At 37.6% G+C, this 13,040-nt stretch overlaps 1 protein-coding gene across 11 annotated transcripts in view; it reads left to right on the top strand.

Annotated features, from left to right (window-relative positions):
- The window catches only part of ARHGAP29 (Rho GTPase activating protein 29), a 49,009-nt gene that overhangs the window by 19,419 nt on the left and 16,550 nt on the right, over positions 1–13,040 (top strand). For 10 of the 11 annotated variants that reach the window (XM_059854283.1, XM_059854277.1, XM_059854276.1 and 7 more), the window contains 3 exons: positions 3,263–3,406; positions 10,558–10,654; positions 11,013–11,085. In XM_059854283.1, the coding sequence (XP_059710266.1) occupies positions 3,263–3,406; positions 10,558–10,654; positions 11,013–11,085 (314 nt within the window). Of the gene's footprint in view, positions 1–3,262; positions 3,407–7,984; positions 8,516–10,557; positions 10,655–11,012; positions 11,086–13,040 lie in introns of those variants that run through there. The other variant, XM_059854284.1, reaches the window with a different exon arrangement.

Below are 13,040 nucleotides of genomic sequence, written 5' to 3'. Positions count from 1 at the left end.
AAAAACTGAAAGTAAATACTTTTTGTGACTACTTCAGTTAGATTGAATTGCTGCAGGAACCCATTGGAGACACATTTCCTTGTGCATTCCTTTCAGTGTATTTGTTCTACCATTGTTTTGATCTCAGCCATTTTCAGACTTCTTACCATTCAAACTCTGTTTCTGTTCATCTGACACATTTTGGCTGTTTTGCTACCTGGGGTTTCTAAATCCGTCCTGCCCAGGAAATCTCTGGTTTAATGTCTGTTTGGTCTCAGTTATTGTGAATGCAGCGTAGTTGTGGTTCCTGATGACTTCTGCCCCCACCTCACCCCAAGCACCACTTGTCACAGATCTTTTGTCTTCTGGAGGCACAGAAACAATGTTCCAGATATTTTGTAAACAAATGATACAGTGATGGAATACAAAGAAATCTCAGTTGGGTGTAGCCAGACCTTTGCTTTTGAGAGTACAAATAAGTCATCTCCTGCTTGAGTGCATTATTTTAGTGATAGTGTTCTCCTGGATGGTATGATAAACATTTAATTCAACTCAGTGGTTGTTTCCCATTAGCATTTCCCTTTGAAGCTTATTACTTCTGTTTCAGACTTGAAGAGGTTTGTCCACATCAAGAGTTTTCTTTCATTTTTCCCCTTCTTACTTATTTTGCCTTTCCCCCCAGCTCTATTGTTCTGGCAAGATATATTATCAAATTTTAATAGTATGAAACTGCATTTTGGGATCAATTTTGCTTTAATTAGTCTTTGTCGGGGTGTTGTTTTTTGTCTTCACTTAATACATAAGGAACCCTAAGAGACTTTTTTGACTTTTAATGACAAGTCTGTAGTTTTGAGTCACATTGAAGTCCCAAGAATAAATCATGCTGCTTGATGTATGTTTGTATTATACTCCTTCCTGAGCACTCAAAATAATCTGTAGATTGGTGGGGCTGCTTTATGGCCTTGTTTCCCCTCGCTGATTGCTAGGGGTACAAAAATCTACCACCCACATTGCTAAAAGGATCTGGCCATAGGGCTGGGTGTTCTGATCACATGATTAGTTCTTCTCCCCAGACAGGTCTGTGAGCACCTGTGTGTCATAAGGCAGGGACGCCATCATGATTTTGACTAGGCAAGAGATGCAGTTCCAGTCAAATGGTGTCCTTGTGCTGACCAAGTCTAGTCCATTGACCACAATATTCATGTCCTTCATGTGAGGGCTGCATGCATCCTGGTTAGACAGAGATGGCTGATGGGGATGTTTCTGCTATATAGTCTTCAGATACCTTCATAAAAACCCATCCATCCCAACCCTGCCAATAAAAATAATTAGTTCAGATGAAAGATTGTGGAATATTTGTCTACCTCTGGAGGTCTGTAAGAAGAGATAAGATACGAACTCCAAAGACTATCTCCGTAAGAATTTCAAAACTTAAGTCTACACACGTATTTTTTAATGAACTGATTTGAATTACCTCTTACTATTAATATCCTAATTCCTGAAGACAACATGTTACTATAATTAAGATATTTTCTGTGTTGTCATTTCTTATGCAAGTCCACAGCTTCTACTGTTGTTGCTCTCATGGAAACCACTTCCAGCCTGGATTGCTTTCCCCACAAAGTTCTGAACTCTGAGCTATAGTATGCCCTGACATCAGTGTGTGTTTGTTGTAAACAACCTGTGCTGCTAATGTGGATGCACTGAATCATGGCCATGTTGAGTACCAGGCTTTTGACATTTTTTTGCCTTAGCTGTGATTGAGTCAGTTAAAAATCATTATATGTAGGTGTAAATGAAGATAAAGCCACAACTGGGTGGTCATTTTTTTTTAACAAGTTACTTAGAACTTTCCCAATTTACAGCTGAGTAAGATGGATTTTCCTAGACTTTTGTGTGTCCTGTTACAGATAGATCTTGCTTTTCCCTTCCAGCAGGAAAAGTGCCTGTGAATGGTAGATAGTCTTTACCTTAGTGTACTTCCTGAGTCAAGGTTTATTCCTTTAACAATCTATAAGCCAGTCTGAGTTGAAAAAAAAAAGTCTCCTGATATGTGGCATGTAGGGGAATAAAGTCTGAAGCATGGTGGTCCTTAGGAGACTTGCTATTGTACCTGATACAAACATAAAATTTGTGTGTAGCCTCCCCACCTGCATGCCTGACAGCAGTGATCTATTGTACTGATGTGTCATGTTGTACTATGTGGATCCCTCAGAAAAATTTAGGTGCCTCTAGCCTAAATATAATGTCGTGTCACCAGAAAAAAATGGCTCTGAGTTGAAACTATTCTCTGAGCAACACTGGATCAATTTGCACTGTACTGTGATTGTCTGTATTGACCTGTTTGTTATCATGGCCACAGACAACACAGAATTGCCCTGCTCGGTGGGGAAGTGAGTCAGCTTCTATTAGATCCTCTTTTTCTTTTTCATAAGCTAGACTTTCCTGAATTTGAAAGCTTTTTACCACAACTTGCAACGCAGCACTCTAGCATATGAGAAACTTTAATTCCATGCACCAGCACCTCTTCTGTAACAGAACAGATTGTGCTTTAACCTGTGCTGTGGATGCAACAATAAGTATTTTGTAAAAAACTTAGATGAGTTTGGCATTTAGAGCACATAGCAAGAGGCATGTAAAAAGCATCACCATCTTAGAGTGTGTTTGAGAATTTTTCTGATTTGGCCTAATTTAGATGTTCAACTTACTTATCAGGACTGACATGCTTAAAGACAGACCTTTGTAGATCTAGGCTTATAAACTAAAGATGCTTAAGATTTTGCTGATACTTTAATTAAAAACTAACCAACATTTGCCAGAAATTTTAATTTACAAACATACATATGTTTGTATCAGGTGTTGAATTTGTATCAGGTGAAGAATTACTTAATGAAAAATCAGAATCTGCTTTAGTTGATAATTTTTTCATATAGGTAACTATCAAAATGGTGGTTGTTGAAATGACATAAGAAAAAAATGATGGTTTAATTTAGAAGTCCTAAAGTATTGTTTTAGAATTCCCACACCCCCCTCCCTCCTCTTTTCAAAGTATACTTGCTTCACTTTTTGTGAGAAATAAGTTTGTGCAAATGATGTACAATATTGCAAGTTTACTATTGGCAGCTGCTATTATAACTCTGTTTTTAACAATTTTTATATTTTAAGTAAGCGCAGCTTCAATGTGGTCTAGGATTCCGTGCAGCTGAATACTATCAAAGAGTTTTGTCAAGGGACTGGGTGTTAATTCACTGTTTTAATGAAGTTTCTCCTTTACTTTTTTCAGAAAATCATGATGGCCTGCATCAAGTAGTACATGAACGCCTGGGGGAGTTACTACGTGTTTTAAAAGCAGTGATAAACAAACATCAGACTCTAAATTCAGTTGATATTCTTAGTGCTGCAGGAACAGTTATTGCAAAAGTAAAAGGTAAGGAATTACTATCTTTCATATTCATGGAAAATTGCAATTAGTGACTTGATTGGTTGGAGTTATACATAGAATTCTACATATACAGAAGAAACCGGGGGTTTTTTAAGCTTAATGCTGTAATACTTGTTTAAACAAGTGCCTTCCTTAAGTGAAGAGTAATATTAAGTAGCTTGTTCTCTCATTGATGTGATAGAATTCTGCTTATAAGAAGTGAAGTGCAAACCCACATTGAATTGTAAAAGCACAAGCCTTTGATTTTAAGCTTTTCTTTACCTGAGTATCCAGAATAATATCACAGAGTAATAAACCTGGCATTTATCTACTTTGAGATTTGCCAAGAATCTTTGCCTAAGTTTGTGAATCTGTAGGGATGGTATTGTATTTATATCAGGTGAAGAAATCTCTGAGCAATCCAAATCTGCGTAGTTGAAGAGTTTTAAATTCCACCAGTGCATTGCAGCCATGTGTCAATAAAGGTGTCAATAGCAACAAAAGTATTGCAGACATGTTAATACTTTCTGTTGTTGATCTTTGCTACTGCAGTTCTCAGCATGCCAGACAAATGCAAATAATGAAGTACTCAATTGCTCCAGCCCCAGAAACCTGTTCCTTCTCTGTGTAACCTTTGACTGCAGCTCTTCCTACTGTGGTATATTACTGTGGAACCAGCTTTGAGTAGGGTTAAATCTCTGCCTCTTGCCTGTGTTAAATCATGTAGGATATCTTCCTTCAGAGACACAGTTTAGTTTTTCTTCTTTGTCTAGGCCTTCCCTCTTGTTTCCTATTTATCTTAGTATGTCTGAAATGTATTGTTGATTGAGTAAAGTGGGAATATCAGTTCAAATGCTAATGTGTTTAGCTTCCTGATTCCTATATATTGGATTCTTCCAAGCTTCTTATGGATTCTTCCTATTGATATATGCCTTTGCCAGTTTGTTTGATCTTGGCAGGTAGAAGCATACTACTTCACATTTTCTTTGTGTTACACAGTTTCCTGTCGTTCTGTACCTGTATTTCAGATGATTGTGGGACAGGACTATAACTTCTGAACTTGCTTTAGAGGTTTGTACATTACAGCAGAAACACAGAGGGTATCACTTGTGGTGCTGTTTGCTTATTGTTCCTGGGGAGAGTTAAAGTACCACACATACAGTGGTAGTCAGTGTTTAGTGAGCTTATTAATTGTTTAGTGAACATAATTCTTCCACCTCCAGCTGTTTCCATGCTTAAGTGCTGTGCTGAGATGACTGTGTACTCTACTCTGCCCTAATTTCAGTGGTCGCAGGACAATGTTCAATTTAATTAATTTAAGAAATGTTGATGAAAAGTGACCTAAGGTATGCAAGTAAGTCATATTGTATTCTTTTAGAACAACTCTCAAGCTGAATAGCATGAAATGCAAAATCCACAGAAGTCTAAAGCAGGATCATGTCAGTCATCCTGCAACACTTAGGGGCCCTCTTTGGGCACTTGAGCTCAGCTGTTCACTCAGGTGACTGGTTTCCTGCAATCTCCTGGAGGAATGAGTCAGCCCCCTACCTCTGAAAAGGTGAAACCCAGCTCTTAAAACTGAAAAGGGAAAAAAGCAGGCTGGGATAGAGTTGAGAAGCCTGTTTGAAAATCTTCTTTCACTGGGGGTTGAACTGCTATCTACAAGAGCTGAAAACCAGCAGTACTGCCTCAATGTTTGTAGCCATTGATACAAACAAGTACTTTGATATGAAGATTTTGGTAATGCCTGTCAGTGTTTGCTCAGACACATACTGCATTTGTCACACCTCTGGAGATGGAAATGGGGAGAGTCAAGACTTCAGGACTCTTTCTGGCTGGTACTTCAGTCCTGCTTCTCTATGAACAGCGAAGCCTTTGCTGTATGAAAACAGATTACCTCCCCCAACATAATCTGTGGTAAATGTGAGGGCAGTTTGCCTTTAGCACCTGTTTGGTTTTTACAGCTGTTCTTTTTCTGAAGATCATACTGCTCCAAGTTTATATTCAAACTGAAGTGTATGACAGCTGGTACTGAGAAAGCGGAAATAAGAATACAGCACATTGTGGTGATTATAAGCATATCAGACCTCAGATTTGCTTACTTTGACCTGTGTGTTACACATGCATTCACATGTTTTCAGCTGTGGTTATTTCACCAGAGGTAATGCAGCTTTTGAATAAACAGGAAGCTACAAGAATGTGAGGAGCTGGTAGAACATATCCAGTATCCTTTTTCCTCTGGCTTCCCTGGCTTTGTTAATGTGACATTATGAAAAGTTCATGTGACTCATCTGTTTCTTGTCATTGGAGGACAGAACTATAAAAAGATATTGAAGCTCTCTGTAGTTGGATTTATGACTAGAAAGAAAATTAACCTGACATGGAAAAATTCGGATGTTTATTTAGGAGAGGATGAAATAGAAACAAGCTGAGATTTACACCTGATTTTACCTCCTGGTTTTTGAATCTTTGCATAATGTCAGTTTCAAATCCAGTTGTTTGTTGGAACTTCATATTGGAACTACATACTGGTATTATAACAAACAAATGCCATTTGCTCTTCATTTCATCAGTTGTAATAACTTTGGAACCTTAATGACTCGTGAAGTCTTAGTGTCTTGCCAAGTGTTCTCATAGCCATGACAAGTTGCTTTAATCATAATGTCCAGTGCAGATGGACTACCCACTCCTGTTCAGATTACTGCAAGTGTGACTGTTTCAAAGGCTAACAAAAATTAGAGTGTGTGTCACCCTTTTTCAAGCTTCTTGGCCATTTTTCAAGACCTTCAATGGGAATGATACAAATGTGCCCCTTGTTCTGCTTTGGATGTTCAATGCTTTTCCTTTTAGATAGACTGAAGGAAGAACTACCTGTAACATGTTACCTGAATCATGCTTGGCAGTACAGGTTTGTCAGACCTGTGCTATTTTGGACTGAGGTTGAGGGAAAATGGTGGTGAGAAGAGTGGGAGATGACACGTTTGATTTCTCTGGTTGTATCTTGGACATGACATGCCTCACTGGGCCTCTTTGGACTCTGCTACTTCTACATGCCTACTTGAGTGCTTCATGAAAAATGTCTTTTAAATGGCACCTCACTTGACCTGGAAGAATTGAGACTTACTGAAGCATCTTGCTTGGTATCATTCTGGCACAGCATCATATTTGTAGTTGTTATTTTTCCACTCAGTGCCTTTAAATAGTTGATGGCCCCAGAGTACATGGTTCTCCTGATCCCATGCTGAATTCAAGTTTGTACTCTTCTTCTGCTCTTAATTACACCCTTTGACTTAATCACTAGAATGAATACTGATTCCTGGTAAAGCTGAAAATTATGCTTGTCTTGTAGAAGTTTCCTATTTAAACATGGGCTTTTTTGTAGTAATTTTGCATCAAAAAGAAATACCTTAAATAAGAAGTAAAAAACTGAACTGAAGTAATTCAGTTTTGTTGGTGTATCTGTGATGCTCATTCAGAGCAAAATTTATTATGGAAGGAGTAGGAAACAGTTCCTTGAAATTGTTTTGGTGGTATCCAGCTTGACTTGAGGAGGCTGCCAAATCTGGTAGTAAGTGCAGGATGGTGAAATAATGTGGCACTAAGGACTAAAAGTAGAACAGTTGACCTTCTCTAGAATACAAGAATATTCTTCTGCCTATTTCCAATCTCCATACTATTGCTCTTTTTACTTATGTTCCTCTCCCCATTTATTTCACATGTTTCTGAAGAAGAGTGGTAATAACAAGAGGTATTACAAGCCTTTGTTTTCAGAGAGGGAGTGGTCTTTTGGTCTCTGTTGGGTTTTTTGTTTGCTTGGGTGGTTGTTTTGTTTTTGACATAGTTCTGAAAGGTTTTTAAAAGCATTGTTGTGAGTTTAAAGACAAAATTGGTTGCAAAGGTACTCAGTTCGAAGAAGTCGGCTGGTTGCTTACTTCTTATAAGTCAGCTAGCAAAGCAAGGATTGAGGATGTATTCCTGTCTAAAAAAATACATGGTGATGCTGTCATATGTATCCATCATGTATGAGAAAACTGACCTGCAAAGAGGAAATTTCTGCAAGCTTGACCAGGCTCTGCAGGCAGCTGGCAAGGCAGCTTTGCTGCTCCAGTCCTGCACGTGTGTGTGGGCAGCAGGCTGGAGGCAGTGACCGAACTTGTGCTGCCTCCAGCATGGCTGTGTCCCATGGGCTGTGTGCCTGTGAGCTCACTGGGAGCTGCCCATCACCTTCTTAAGACCCTGCTTGCTCTTCAGTCTCCACAGCTGGCAGCCTTTCCTTCATCATTTTTAGAAGCATTGCTCAAATGTCCTCAGGCAATACTTCAGCTTCTGGAATTCTCACTTCCAAAACTTTCATGGCTGTTTTGGCTTCCCCAGCCTGATCTGTGCTTGATTCGAAAAAGTTTTGATGGCATGACCCAAGAGCTGAAACTGCAGCATACTGCAGCATTTTAATGAGATTGCCAAACCCACCTCATTTTGAAGACAGCTTTAGAAATAGAGATCCACTGCATGCTAGGCTTGCATTTCTGGTACTGGATTTAGATTTTAAAATACCACTGTCATATGATTTTTTGAAGTTCATTATATGTCATCTGAAATCTTGCTTAAAAGAGTTGTCTAGTTTTATTCTTGCTTTGAAATCTGTAGAACTATAGATAGATAGCTGTCATTTCCAGACATGGCAAGATTACTACAGTTCATTGTTGTCAGTAGCTATTGTGTGCAGTCAGGATGTCCTGGGGAAAGAGAGTGCGTGGTTTAAAGTTGACGTTAAGTACATCAGCATTCCAGTGGTGGTAAGCTAGAAAAAAGCTGGTGGTGTTCTACTGAATCACTAAGAGATTAGACTAACCTGTTTGGGGAGAAATGCAAAGAAGTAAATCTGAAAAATTTGAGATTTGTTATTCCTTTTGTGATGGATCCTGAAAAGAAAGGATTTCTCTGGCATATAAAGTGTAAAGCTTAACAAAACTCTTCCTGGAACAGGAAGGCAGAGTGAAACAGACGGCATTTCTTTAGGGAAGGGCTCTCTATATTAATGTCTTGTTAGCTAAGTGAAAGAAGTGCTCTCTCTCAGAAGACACTGCAGCTAATGGATATACAAATGTTTCCATGGTAAGTGCTTTGAATACATAGACAATTTTGCTAATACCTTCTAATTTTGAAGCAGTTTGCATTTCATGCCGGCTCTTAAATGATTTTTCCAGTCATTAGGGACTGGTAATCAATAGGTCTCCTTGTGACTGTTGTTGCTTAATGATTTGGAATGCAAAGTTCAGACTTATGCACAACATTATTTCTGGAAAGTGGAGGTTTTCAACTAACCTGAATTAAGGAAAAAAAAAGAAATCCACTGCTATTTACAAAGTTATTTAAAAAAAAAAATCTGTAAAAAGCTTTATCAAATCTCATTTCAAACAAAGGTGCCAGAGGCTTTTTTTTTTCTAATTACAAAGTGTATTCGAATGAAGAGGTAGGAGAAGCTGTAATTTAGTAGTGAACTGTGTCAACAGAGACTGGTAATGTTATTATAACGTGCGAGAATTGTTTTTTGCTGTAGGCTTATTACAACATTATTTTGTATTTGCAAGTAATTGTAAAAATAGCCCTTGAGAAAAATATGTATTTTCTGTAATGGCTTTGTATAGAAATGGTTGTTATAAAATGTTGATCAAGTCTGGTGACATACTTTGTAAAAAGGAATGGATTTAACTGTGTTACTTTACTGGTAAAAAACTTTTCCTTTCACAAAGGAAGTCTAATGGGGGAGCAGATTACTGTACTTTCTTTGTTTGTTCCCCATTAGTATTTAGGCACCTGGCAGGAAGTTTGAATACTTTTTAAGATTAAAGCCTGCTAATTTGCTGAGAAAATTTGTAGAATGGGTAACGTTTTAACATTATTTTATTTTTACTTTTACAAGTCATTGTATTCTATTTGTACTTGAAATGTAAGGAAGACAAACTAACCTTGTTAGATTTTGCAAAAAGTGATGTGGATTGAGTACCAGTATGTGTGTACCTGTATTGCAGTACCCCTAAAATAGGTGTGAGCATGTGTGACTTAAACATCTAGAGAATTATGAATATTGCATTACTTAAAAAAATAAACTTGAACAACAGTAAACTGAAAAAAAAAAAGAGAAAACTTTAAAAAGTACTAATGTGAAGTTGTCATTTCTCACAACTTAACTCTGGGAAAAACTTCCCTCCAGAGGATACATCTTCAGCTCAAAGGAATGGATGCAGCTTTTCTACAAAAAATCTCCCAGTCACCATTGATTAAGGAGTTAAGTTGAAACCAGACAAAAATGGTCGTGCTTTTTGTCTTGTCCTTTCTCCCTCCATCTTCTTGTTTAGTAGTTGTTAATAGAAACTCTGGATGAATCATTCTTCTTGTCTCATTATTCCAGCTTGTCAGAGAAGTGTGCTAAATGCTGTTTTGAGTAGTTCAGTACTTGATCACCACTTAAAACCATCTAACGTGTCCAGCAACACTCTTCTTCCTATTTGGGACCACCAGTAGTTATGCTGAGTTTCTTCCCCACTTTAAACAGGAAAAACTGATGGGCTTGTGCCAGACTGTGGAGCTAATAATTGGAGGGGTTTGCAGTGGACACCACCTTTTGATGGCTTTCTGCTAGCCTGTACTCAAGCCAGAAATGCTGTGTTCTGGATTGCATTCAGTTGAGGGGGCACCCCCACAAACTACTGCTCCTGTTTGGAATTCTGGAATTTCTACTTAGAAAAGAAACAGCTGTTCCAATATCTGACTGCATTTGTGAGCTGCTTTGTGGTGGTGCTGCTGCTGTGTCATTTGACTCTGGTTGGTAAATTATTTTTTGTTCATGCATTACCAACATTTCCACACAAAGCTGCTCCTTAAGTGGGAAGATAGAGGAAGTGCAAGAGTAATCTGATTTCATTGTGGGAAGCATCTGGACTGTGTTAATTTTTTTTCCTTTAGTGTTTACTTTCTTACTAATCTTGTTTAAAACCATGTTTTTTCAATTATTCAGAAAAGCATCATGTTGCATTTTCTGTAGGAGACTTTGTGTACAAAATTTGTCTCTAGGCCTGGTAAACTTGCTTAATTGACCCCACCTCTCACCCTTTGGTTTTCTTTTCTTTCTTTTTTTTAAATTTTTCTTTTGTAAGCGGTGAACTTCAAAGAAGTTAATGAAGAAAATAAGAGAGAGCTCTTCAGTGAAATATTTTCTTCCATTGAAACATTGGCATTCACCTTTGGAAACGTGTAAGTTGGAATCCAGAACAAGTTTTTAAAGAACTCATTGGAGCCAAATCAAATTAAGACACAATAATCACAAAAGCTTTAGTTTTCTTTTGGACAGCTATTTTCTGATTATGTAATTAAAATTAGCTACATCTAGAACAATTTTACTGTTTTGGGTTTTTGTCAGTTTGGTTTTTTCCTTAATAATGAAAATCTAGGATGGTATAGAAATTGCAGAGAATATAGGTTATCTACTAAAAGTGGTTTGCAGAGCTTTTAAAGGGCTTAGTAACGCTATCTGAATTTCTGAATTCAGTGATACAGAATTGCTTGGGGAGGTAAAGTAATGAAGTAACACAATTCTTTGTTTTTCTGGCAGTGTTTCAGACTTCCTTATGGGAGATGTAGACAATGGCTCGTCATTGGGACTTCCTGTATCTCGGAGAAGTCGGGTAGGCTAAACACGTTCTCTTGGAGTGTAAAATGGTATCTGTTAAAGGGAACTTCAGTCCCACTGGAACTCTGTGCATCATTGGGCTGGGACACAAGGAGTCATCTGTGTTTTAAAACAAGCTTTCAACCCAGGAAAAATGTGTATTCAACATTTCAAATACTTGAATGTATTCTCAGTTCTAAATGATAGCGGTCACTTCACAGGGCTACCTGCTGTCGTTGTTTCTGGGATTTTAAAATTGGTTAAGTGAAAATAAATGGGGAAAAGTAAGATACTTGAATGATTGCTCACTGAAGTAGTTAGTTACCTGTTAAACCTGGAAACCAAAGGCTTAAGGACTTCATTTTGGCTTTTAAAGACTTGTACTTTTGTTCTCTTAGAGTCCACTTTGTGCTGTAACTGTTTCAGCAACAATTCGCTAAAAGAACTGTCAGCTTATAGGTAGTCAAAGAAAAGCACTAACATTTTAAACTTTCCTTTAAACACTCTGAAGGTATGATTGAAAAAATGCTCACTACCAAATTCTGTTTTGAGTTTTTGTGTATTGAGAAGCAGACTTTCAGGTAAATGAAATAAATTTAAAAGTTACATGCATGGAAAATACAATTGATAATTCATGTGTATTACAAGCTAAGTTGCAGCAAGGTTAAAAATGTTAGATTATGTGGTTTTTTTAAGGCTTAGTTGAAACATGCTTAAGACAGCATTTCTTCACACAGGTTTGTGTTCAGCTACAGCTGAACAGTCTTCAGACTTTCACTATGTTTGATAATCCATCTTTCTCCCATGTGTCACCACACAAATTCTACTTCTGTAGCTGCTAAAAAACTTGTCTTCCTAAAAAATAGGGAGGAAAAGTAGGCTACTCAGAAAACTGGTTCCAGCAAACTTCAGTTTAGGTCACTGATAAAAAATATTGAATGAAATAACGTAGAAACCCAGCATCTCATGTAAATTAAATTAGATTACTTGAAGAAGTACTGGTTTCTCTAATTGGTTCACCAGCAGAAGGAAAGTGCTGAATTTGCCAACATTTTAATCTTGAAATGGTTTTGCATTGCGAAAATATGTGCTTGTGGAAAGAGATGGTCTTATATATTGTGTTGTGAAGTGACTGATTGATTATCCAAAAGATCACTCTTCTGAACATGGGGGTGAGGGGAAGGCCAAGGGGAAATTTGAATATAATGAAATGAAGAAGGAATTCCATTCTAGATGTTTTAGAAATCAGCTTATATTTAAAACTTTGCTTTTGTAGTATCACATACTTTTCCTAATGTGAAGGTGAGCAATTATAAATTTTGGAGCAGGCAGGGTAACATACTTCAGTTTCTTAGAAACCTGTCTGAAGTGCATTTTCATTTAGGCAAATAAATACACATTTAACAGGTGAATCACTTCACTTTGATTTACAATTCAGAGAGGAATTTGGAGGCCAGCTAGGAGTTGAGTGTTAACAGGAGTTAAATGCAAAATATTTAATATCTGTTTAATTTTTTCTGTAGTTGTGTGTGTTCAGTGATCATAGCAGCTAGCTGTATTTTAAACAGAGCATAACATTTTGGTAGAATTTACCATGTAAAGACTCTGAAGGTTGATTAAGGAGAAATATTTTAATTGCCTCTTTAGTTAGGGACCTCCCTAATTAAGCTGATGAGGATGGCTCCGAGGAGGGGGGTGGGCAGAGCTGATCTTGCTTGACTGCAGGGGAGTCTACATTCTTTACTTTAGGCATTCCACTTGAGAGCTTAAGTTAAATGATATGTATACCCCCTCTTAGGAAATGTAATTGCTCTCATTTTAGTTCTTGTAGTTCAACCAGATGTACAAGGTGGAAGCAAAAGATATTTTTTTAATTAAAAACAAAAGCACTTTATACTGGAAGAGACCAGACAGGCATGTCTGACCTTTCATTACTCAACAAGCTATTTGAATGCTGTTTGATGCTGTCTG

Source organism: Haemorhous mexicanus, chromosome 9, assembly GCF_027477595.1.
Source record: "Haemorhous mexicanus isolate bHaeMex1 chromosome 9, bHaeMex1.pri, whole genome shotgun sequence".
Classification (NCBI taxonomy): domain Eukaryota; kingdom Metazoa; phylum Chordata; class Aves; order Passeriformes; family Fringillidae; genus Haemorhous; species Haemorhous mexicanus.
This window is presented reverse-complemented; position numbering and strand designations above follow the sequence as displayed.